We start from the raw sequence: 9,605 nt of genomic DNA on the forward strand, positions 1-9,605 counted from the left end.
ATACAACCCAAATACATTTTTCCTTCACTCCTTTTTCCATGCTGTCCTAAGGCACCCTCCCAAAAGACGACATGTAAAACGTGCCCTGCCTTCTTTCAAATATTAATGCAATTGTCAGGTGAAATTTACCACCCATGCGTCAGGCCCAGAATGGCCGGCTGGGCTCTTCCAGAACCCTCCAGGCTGTCTCCCCTGCTGTCTCCCTCCAGCCACCTGCCACCAACCCGCTGTGGCTTTTGGCTATTTCTTTATTTTTTTCTTTCTTTTTTTTTTCCCTAAAAATAGCTTTTGGCTATTTTTTTTTTTTTTTTTTGAGAACAGGGGGGTTCTCCAAAGTCTGAAGGTCCACACACTGCTTTATCTGTACCTCCTCATATACTTACATGAGCTCAACNAAGTCTGAAGGTCCACACACTGCTTTATCTGTACCTCCTCATATACTTACATGAGCTCAACAATCACAAGACAGCAGTGGCCCCCATCCATGCCCCCGGGACCGGCTACATTCTTTGTGGGGCCCGGTGCTCAATAAAATGCACAATAAAAACCCCTTACTCAAAACTGTTGAGAATTTCAAGATGGCAGTGGGAGAGCACTCAGCCAAGCCCAGGCTCTCCTGGTGACTGCACCTCTGTCCCTCAGGCACAGCTCTCATTCCCTGCCACGTCTTCACCTGCCAACAGGTGTCTCCAGCTCCATGTTCCTTCCCCACAGAAGGAGACCGAGTTCATCCTCTGCCAGCCGGGCACTTGCTCCCAGCGTCCCACCGGCCTGCACCCTGCTCTTTCCCCAAGTACCTGCTGTCACTACTCCATACCAACCCTACGACTTAACGCCCTCAGTAGTCCCCAGGTTGGTCTGTTTCCGATACTCCGTGCTGCAGTCATCCTAGACACAGATTAGGCCCCCTGTTCACATCAGACATGCACTTTCGTAGGGAAACGGTAGGATGGGCCCACGCAACAGTGAATGTGTAAGGACCTGCGTGTAAATACCCCTGGGATGTGCGTTTCGGTGGTTGGTGAGGTGGCATTTGTGCTGTGTTTTCAAGAGCACAGATTATGACTCAGTAGATGAGCTAGAAAGAAGTATTTGCAATCACCAAAAGCACAATGCATCCTGAGACTCACAAGTGGGACTCAAGGAGTCAATTCTCTAGGCACGTAAACTAATCATGCACTTAATCATCCCCTGAAACTGCTACCTGGTTCTGCACACACAGACCTGATAATACTGTTGAACACGCTGACTCCTCACTGGGAATAGCGTCTGCAAATAATGACATTATTTTTCTGAGGCCCACAGATACTGGCCTGGTTTTATTCTTTCTTACACGGGGTCTCTAATAATGAAAAGGAGATTTACATCTGGTGGGAGGATGGGGGCAAGAAGTGGATGGACATAATTTCTCCTTTCTTTGTGATCTATAGTTGACAATCTTTTTCAGCTAAAAAAAAAAAAAATCCCCCTCGGGGGAAGATTTACAAGTGAGAAATTCTATTGTCAAAGCATGTTTTCTTCTTATATTACCCAAAACAATAAAAACTGGAAATAGTTTGATTCTTATTACCCTATTGTACATATTCAAACTAAAATCTGAATCTTGCTTTTCTAAGATTGGGAGCAGAAATATGACTGTTAAACACCACAGATGTAACTTAGGGACTTTGTACTAAAAGTCACATTAAAAGAAAAATCTCTTTTAGGACTCACTTTTTAAAACGTCTTTCTAACTCAATGGGTAATTACGTAAAACCTACTTAAGAAAGGGGAAGATTAATAATGTCTTTATCTGGCAGATTAAACAAAAACACCTGCTGTATAAATACACACAGAGCTGAAGTGCAGTTAGACTCAGTCACTCATGCAGTCAACAGCAAGTCCGTGCCTGTTAATTACCCACTGGGAAAGTCCGTCAGGTCGGTCTCCCAAACAGACGTGGTATCTAGACAAGTCTCATATTTTTCCTTCAAATACTGCAAAAATACATCCCAATATTCTCTTTTGAAAGTTGGCTGATGGAGTTTGGATGTGCTGTCCCCTCCAAAACTCGTGGAAATTTGACCCCCAACGTGGCAGTGTTGGAATCTGATTGAGTCATGGGGGTGGATCCCTCATGAATGGATTAATGCTCCTGTCCCCTCCAAAACTCGTGGAAATTTGACCCCCAACGTGGCAGTGTTGGAATCTGATTGAGTCATGGGGGCGGATCCCTCATGAATGGATTAATGCTCTCCCTGGGGGAGGGGGGATTAATGAGTGAGTTCTCGCTCTACTAGTTCCCGTGAGAGCTGGTTGTTTAAAGGACCCTGGCACTTCTTCTCTCTCTCTCTTGCTTCCTCTCGCCATGTGATCTGCTTGTACCCACCAGCTTCCTGCCACTTTCCACCATGAGTTGCAGCAGCCTGATGCCCATGCCAGATGCAGCTGTCCCAGAATCGTGAGCCACATAAACCTCTGTTCTTTATAAATCACCCAGTTTCAGGTGTTCTGTTATAGTGACACAAAACAGACTAATACAGTGGCTTAACTTTCCTTTTCTGATTGATGTATGACGGGTGGTCCGCCTCCATTCCTGTTTCTGCCACTGCTCAAAAGGACCCAGGATTTAAAACTAAGCTCTGTGTCCACAGGGAACAGTAACTCATTCCTCGAGTGCTGAAATCACCTCCCTCAGCGCAGGCTGCTAGTAATCTGGGACCGAAACACAAGGACGGTGGAAAATACAAGACGTGGACTTACCACTAATCGCTGGACGATCTCCCGTATGTCCTCAGCACAGTTATCCACGGAGGACAGCAGGATACACTCTCCTCTTTCATAAAACACTTTGATGCTCACTAATCCGGATGTCCACCCAATAACGTCCCTGCAGGAACAGTTGAACACGACATTCTTGGAGTCCTTTTCAATCAACATGATGAATTCATTGGAGATCCCGAGAAGACACTCGATGTCGGCAGACTGGCTGAAGTCACGGGCTACCACGTGCCACATGATGGCCCCCACGCTGAACAAGTGAGCGTCCTTCCTCGGTTTCACTCTCTCTTTCTTCTTTGCACCCAGTGTAATGAAGCTGAATTTCACGGAGGTGTCCACGGTGGCAGCTGTGACAAAGTTCTCTGCCAGATCTTTCAAGTACTCCTGCCTTGTCCGAGTGGCCATCGCTCGAAATTTTTCCGACTTATGGGCGGCATTTTCTGCATTGATTACTTTGGCTAAGAGGAAGTCCCGGAACACTGCTGACTTTGGAAAAGTCACGCCTTTGGGAATGGGTGGGCCAAAAGGTGGCACATCTTTTGATCTGGAAACCCCAACGCTGGGGAAGAAAACAGAGAAACACGATGAGCTAGGATACTGTGAACCTCAGTGACACACAGAGAGGGCCTCTCTAAAAGAACAGTTTGATTGGGAATATAACATTGTAGTGAGAACACACATGCTGTAGTAAACTCTGTGCATATTCGGGGAGCTAGAGGAAGGAAAAGGGTTTTAAAGGATAGAGGTTTGCAATGGTTTGGGGATAGCTAACCTTGGCTACGAAGATTAATAATAAGGGTGAGGCTGGTCTGAGGCTGGACAGACAGTTGCTGGGCAGATGTCCTCACACAGCACACCTCTGTGCAGGGTTGCGATGGCCTCTGTGCAAGGCTGTGGTTTCCTAAAGTCCTTTGTGAAAATTTTTATCAGTAGTACGTGCATGGGACCCTCTCTCATGGCCTTCCCAGCTCTATTTCTCAGGGTTTTTTTGTTTTGTTTTGTTTTTTTAACAAAAGCAACTCCATTTTGATCCTGACAACCTTCGCAGTACTGTGACATTCACCTTCTGAAGTCTGGCGTATACCCACACTTGCAACTTAACCCATCTACTAACAAAAGCAACTCCATTTTGATCCTGACAACCTTCGCAGCACTGTGACATTCACCTTCTGAAGTCTGGCGTATACCCACACTTGCAACTTAACCCATCTACTTTACAAGGTTCTTGCTCTCCTGATTTCTGAACACCAAGTGTTTTGTTTGTTTGCTTATTTAAGGAAAACGCTCCAAACTTTGTAGAAAAGACATATAATGGGCTGAACTGTGTCCCCCTCAAAATTCATATCTTGAAGTCCTAATCCCCAGAACCTGGGAATGTGACTGTGTCTGGAGACAGGGCCTTTAAAAAGATAATGAAGTTAAAATGAGGCCATTGGGGTGGGCCTCAGTCCAACAGACCAGTATCCTTATTAAGAGAAGGACATTTGGGTACACAAAGAGACACCAGGGATGCGTGCACACAAAGGGACCACGGGAGGACACAGGGAGAAGACACCGTCTGCAAGCCAGGAACAGAGGCGTCGTCAGGAGGAACCAGCCCTGCTGGCACCCTGACCTTGGACTTCCAGCCTCCACAGCCATGAGCAATAAATGTCTGCTGTTTGAGCCTCCCAGTCTGTGGCTTCTGCATGGCAGCACCAGCTAACACGGGAGTGATGAAACCACAGGACAGGATAAGCACAATTTCAGATGGCACCAGTGAGGCACTCCGTGACTCTGTGGCTGGTGGTCAGCAAGAAAGACAGGAACATCCCAGGTGAGTGCAGCCCTGGCCACTCCGTGGGACGCCAATGATATGGGACAGAGGGATCATACTGTCCTGGAAGGGCCCAAACTTTAAGTGTCACTTTTTTAAAGGAAATGCTCACTTAATCACATTTTGAAAATCTAAATGAAAGTTTTATTAGGAGTAAAGTTTTAAGAGATTCCAGGGACTGAAAAAAATCAAATGTGCGGTGATAGCAACAACCATCTTAATCTGTTGAAACCAGTTATGTTCCCCCACTGCAGACCACAGCTTGAGTCATCTCCAATCCTTTTTTGAATAAGATCAATTATAAAGAGGCAATATGAATGAACGAATAAAAGGTTAGCATGCGTAAGTGAATGAATGAATCCCACAGCATATAAAGCATCTGCTCCCCAGTTACTGAGTAGCTACATTAGTACACAAAGGCGTACCAATCCCACGTCTGCCCATAGTGGAAAATCCTGAAAGGGGTGGATCAGGCACAAAGACATTCTGTCCCCATGTGTGCTGTCAGATGCAAATTCTTCTTCTGGCATAGGGTCGGCCAGACTTTAACAAGATCACAGGCCCAGGTGTCTCTCCCCTCCGTCTTCGTGTGCACGCTCTTCCCTGAAGTTAGCACCTATGGTGGGGGGATGACTGGCCGGCTGGGCCTCCTGGTGTGGAGGGGAGGGGAGGGCTACATGCTTCTTTGGGACAGACACACCAGACTCACCTGGGGGCACTGGGGGCACATGGACAAGACGAGGGGAAAGGGGCTGACTCACATCGTCCACATGACAGGTGGATGCCACCTGCCTGGGTTCCGCACTGGGTGTGGCCCATCCTCCCCACACCTCCTTCCTTAGGATGGCCATTCTAGACCGTAGGAATTAATTTGTCCCCCACATGTTAACTCAAGGAGACCGGTCCTAAAGCTACCTATCTGGACTCATGATTAGTTTAAACACACCCTGTGGCTTCACTTGTCTGCACCACCAATGAGCTCAAACGACCCTCTACGCCTAGAAACCTGCGCTCTCGATGCTGGGCACCATATACTCACAGATCACCTCTCCTAAGCCTGGTTCTCTCTTCCAGTAATGAGCAGATTCCCAACAGCACGTTACCCAGGGAACGGTAAGGAGGCCCCACCCCACCTGACGCTTTGGCAGGTTACTTTCTTGCACCTGCCTCTGTGGATCTCACGCTACTCTCTGCCTGCAGCTTGCACGCACTTAAGCTAACGTGTCAGGGAAAACCTCTCATATCTACATAGGCTCAAAGACGGCTCTTGCTGTGGAGTTCCATGGTGGTAGAAGGAGGCGTAGTGTCCCTACCTTTTAAAATGACAATTTGTCTTGTTCCAAATTACAAACTCAACTTGCAATTGGATTCTCTTTAAGAGGTAGGCGACATTCCTGTTCAATAAACCATGATCCTATGTGCATCCTAAAGATGTACAGGAGAAGCAGCTGAATTGAGTCACAGCTATCCCACCATCACTGTGATATTCCGGGTATGGGATCAATTAGAGATCCCTGGTTACAAAAATTATACGATCCTTCACTCTTTAAGTAGAGTTGAGGTTGGAAGGATTTATTCTGTTACCAGATTTGAATGATTCCCAATGTGTTGAGACAAGAGGGTCTAGGTTTAAGCAAAAATAGAAGAGATAAACATTCCCTAATATGCACGTGAAAGGGTTTTAGTAAAGCCCAGTGGTCAAACAAAAGGCCACCAGTAAAGAAAAGGGGTGAAGGGTGACTCCAGAGTCAGGTGCTCCTGCTGGGGTTCCGGCTCCACCACTGCCTGAATGAGGCAGAGCTAGCTACAAAAATCTTTCAGTGCCTCAGTTTCCTCATCTGTAAAATGGGCGTTAAACAGTGCCATATGCAAAAGCCCACTGCGAGGATTAAACAAAATGACACGTGGAAGCCACTGTTACCCAAACTGCTGCTGCTGTCGACATCATCAATGTCACGGTCACTTTAATAATTGATTTAACCTTATCACCTAATTTGTCAGAAGGGCTACTGTTTTCTGAAATGGCAGTCATCACCTTCTGCAGACACCTCTCTACTCTCAATTGACCGTTAGCTACTGAGCCCGGATTGTAAGTCTGCGCAGCCAGCTACGGGAAGACGCGCTTTGCACGGAGCTGATTTTGCAGAGTTGATCAGCCTTCCCTAAAATGCACCCCTGGAATAAGCCACAGCAATGGAAATGGACAGCAGACCTGGACCATGTTCTATCATTTCCTTGGAAACCATTTTAGTGAATTTATTTTGCCATTGGCATGTTTAGAGGAGTATCATTGAAAACAGACCTGGAAAAGGTGTTTTTGGAAAATTTGGGCACTCCAACCTTGTTCGTGTGATAAAGAGTAGCACAGCTTCATTAAATGTTATGGAACTAATTGACAGTATTCCTGAAGATCATTATTGATTCTTTGAGGAATACTAGAGATGTTTTTAAGCGTGATCACTGAGGCTGATGAGACACTTGCAAAAATTTGCGGACACTCTATTGACTTTACATTTGAATCGCATTAGTAAATGTTAATTTAGTGATGACAATGTGGTTTCTTAAAAAACCGTGACTCTGTCTCTGAATGGTGTGCATACGCTACCTTCTATCACAGAAAAAATTATGGCAATGTACTCTGTCTATATGTACGATCTATACCAGTTTCAAAAACAGTCCTCCCCCCGTGATTTTATTAAAACCAGAAAGCCTGAAAGAAATAAAAATGAATAGATGTTACTTATCTTTAAGATTTTTTTGTGTTAAGGCATAAACTAAAGATAGAAAGTCATTAAAAAGAATAGAATTGACCTAAAAATAGCAGCCGATAAATAACACCAAACATAATAAAGCCCGAGGCTTAAGTTTCCAATCCATTAGGAAGGTTCATTTTAGGTTAGTCTTGACAATTACCACTTATTGGGTGAGACCACAAAAGAAAAAGCCAGCTCGCCATATTTGCACCAGTATGATCTATTTTAAGCACATCATTTGAACAGAATATATACTCTATTTTTTCAAATATCAGTTTTTTAAGTGGTTCTAAGCATTTAGGCCAGTGGTCTTAAACCTGACCTGTATAAGAATCGCCATGGGAGAAAGACCTGCAGATGGGTGGATTTCAGGTCTGTTACGTGAGAACCCTGCACAGCAGGGCCAGAGACCGCTACGTTCAACAGGCTGGAACTACTGGTTTTCAGACTTTGTTCTTTTAAGATGGGTTGGGTCTTGGACGGGATGTAAACGGGCAATACCCGACTTGCAGGCTGGTTTCCTCTCTGTCTTGAGGAGGCATGCTCTACTGTCTCCACTGGTTCTCCACTCTCTCAAAGGAATAATCATGTCCCTGGCCAAGAGAGCTGAATTCGCAACTACTGTTTTAAGATTATAAAGGAAGATAGACTTGGATGAATGCCAGGAATTCTAATAGGTGTTCTGCATAATTTAAGCTATTTATTCTTCATAAATGCATTTTGAAGTAGGTACTATTATCCTCAATTTTAAGACGAGGAATCAAAGTCTAAGAAAGCTAAAAGAACTCACACAAAGCCCCATGGCAAGCATGGGGTTGCAGGATTCAAACGGGGCTCAAAGGCCCGTCTTTTACCCAGACCCGACACTGCACGGTCATTCGGTTGTGGGTATTTCCTAAGACAGAGTCTGGGAGTGGGGGGTAAAGACCCAAACCGGGCCCCGTCAGCAACAGCGTGGGACTTCAAGGTGCAGCCACAGCCTTCCGAGGTCACAAAGCGAGACTCAGCTCCTCCGTGCAGCTGACCCGTGGTAACTGAGTGTTTCCAAGGTCTCTGACAAAAAGCCGTGCTTTATGACCACAATACTTACTTCTCCTAGAGAGGATCTTAAACAGCCACATCCTCCAACTCAGAGGCTGATATTAACCAAGGTACTGGTTCTGGCAGGGGCTGGATGCAGTTTTTAAGGGGAAAACAGAGGAAATGTGTAATTGACCATTTTGAACTGCTGGACATTTTACTTTTTCAGGGCACAAAATAGGAAGGAGGCAATTGTTTCTTACAGAAGGTAGCTGAGTGATTACAATGGGAATCAGAAAATCGTGAGGTTAGAAACAATAACTGGAAAACAGAGATATTTGGGGGAAAGATGTTCTGTTGAGACAAACCTGGGAGAATAAACCAGGGGTTGCTGACTCACCTGTAACACACATTTTCGGTACATGGATTATGCACTCTGACTATGACAAAGACGTGCTGGAAGTGAGACCGGATGCTTTTTGGAGTAAAAGGAAGTGCTCCAGGCTCCTGGAAGACGATGGTGACGATGTCATTCCCTATGTGCCTTTTCCTCAGAAGCTGTGGTCGAGAAAGTCAACACGTGCACACAGAATTAACACACACGTTTTCCTTTAAAACAAAATATATTCACACATACCACTCCATCTTTCAAATTAAAGGAGTGATTCCAAAGACCGGAGTCATTCTTGGGAAGCTACTGCTCATAAAATTGGTACAGAAGAAAAACGGGCTGCATCCAAAGGACCGATGGAAAGAAAAACCTTAATATTTATCTCCCTAAAATTTAAAATTCAATTTGTATTCTCTCTCCTTTTCATGTTTATCCAGTTCCTTTCTTTTGTACCCCTAAAGTAATAGCACATTAGAGCTCAAAACACTTTAAGAAATTTTACAGTTTAAGCTCTTCCATTTAAAAGGAGGAAATAAAGTCCAAGAGTGGGCAGAGATTTGCTGAAAGTCCTACACTGTCCCATGGGAGGGCTTTAGCATATATCACGTGCACCCGTGGGAATGTGCATTTCTGCAAGAAAAGCACAGAAGACTGTCATTTTGGTGGGTGATCTATTCACACCAATTCACTGAAACCTGGCCTTTTATTTTATTTTTTATTTTTATTTTTTTTGTCTTTTTCCGTGTCTGGCAATGGATCGCAACCCTCAGTGTTGCCCCCGTACCGGACCGGGGACTGGCAACGGGATCGCAACCCTCGGTGCCGCTCCCGTACCGGACCGGGGACTGGCAACGGGATCGCAAGC

At 45.3% G+C, this 9,605-nt stretch overlaps 1 protein-coding gene across 1 annotated transcript in view; it reads right to left on the reverse strand.

The window, feature by feature from the left end:
• Positions 1 to 9,605, reverse strand: part of SIPA1L2 (signal-induced proliferation-associated 1 like 2) — a 112,044-nt gene that overhangs the window by 73,182 nt on the left and 29,257 nt on the right. Inside the window, exons 6-7 of the mRNA XM_008591748.1 lie at positions 8,750 to 8,907; positions 2,743 to 3,319 (exon numbers count right to left, since the gene is read on the reverse strand). Coding sequence (XP_008589970.1) covers positions 2,743 to 3,319; positions 8,750 to 8,907 — 735 coding nt within the window. The remainder of the gene's footprint in view (positions 1 to 2,742; positions 3,320 to 8,749; positions 8,908 to 9,605) is intronic.

Source organism: Galeopterus variegatus, unplaced genomic scaffold, assembly GCF_000696425.1.
Source record: "Galeopterus variegatus unplaced genomic scaffold, G_variegatus-3.0.2 Scaffold7248, whole genome shotgun sequence".
NCBI lineage: Eukaryota > Metazoa > Chordata > Mammalia > Dermoptera > Cynocephalidae > Galeopterus > Galeopterus variegatus.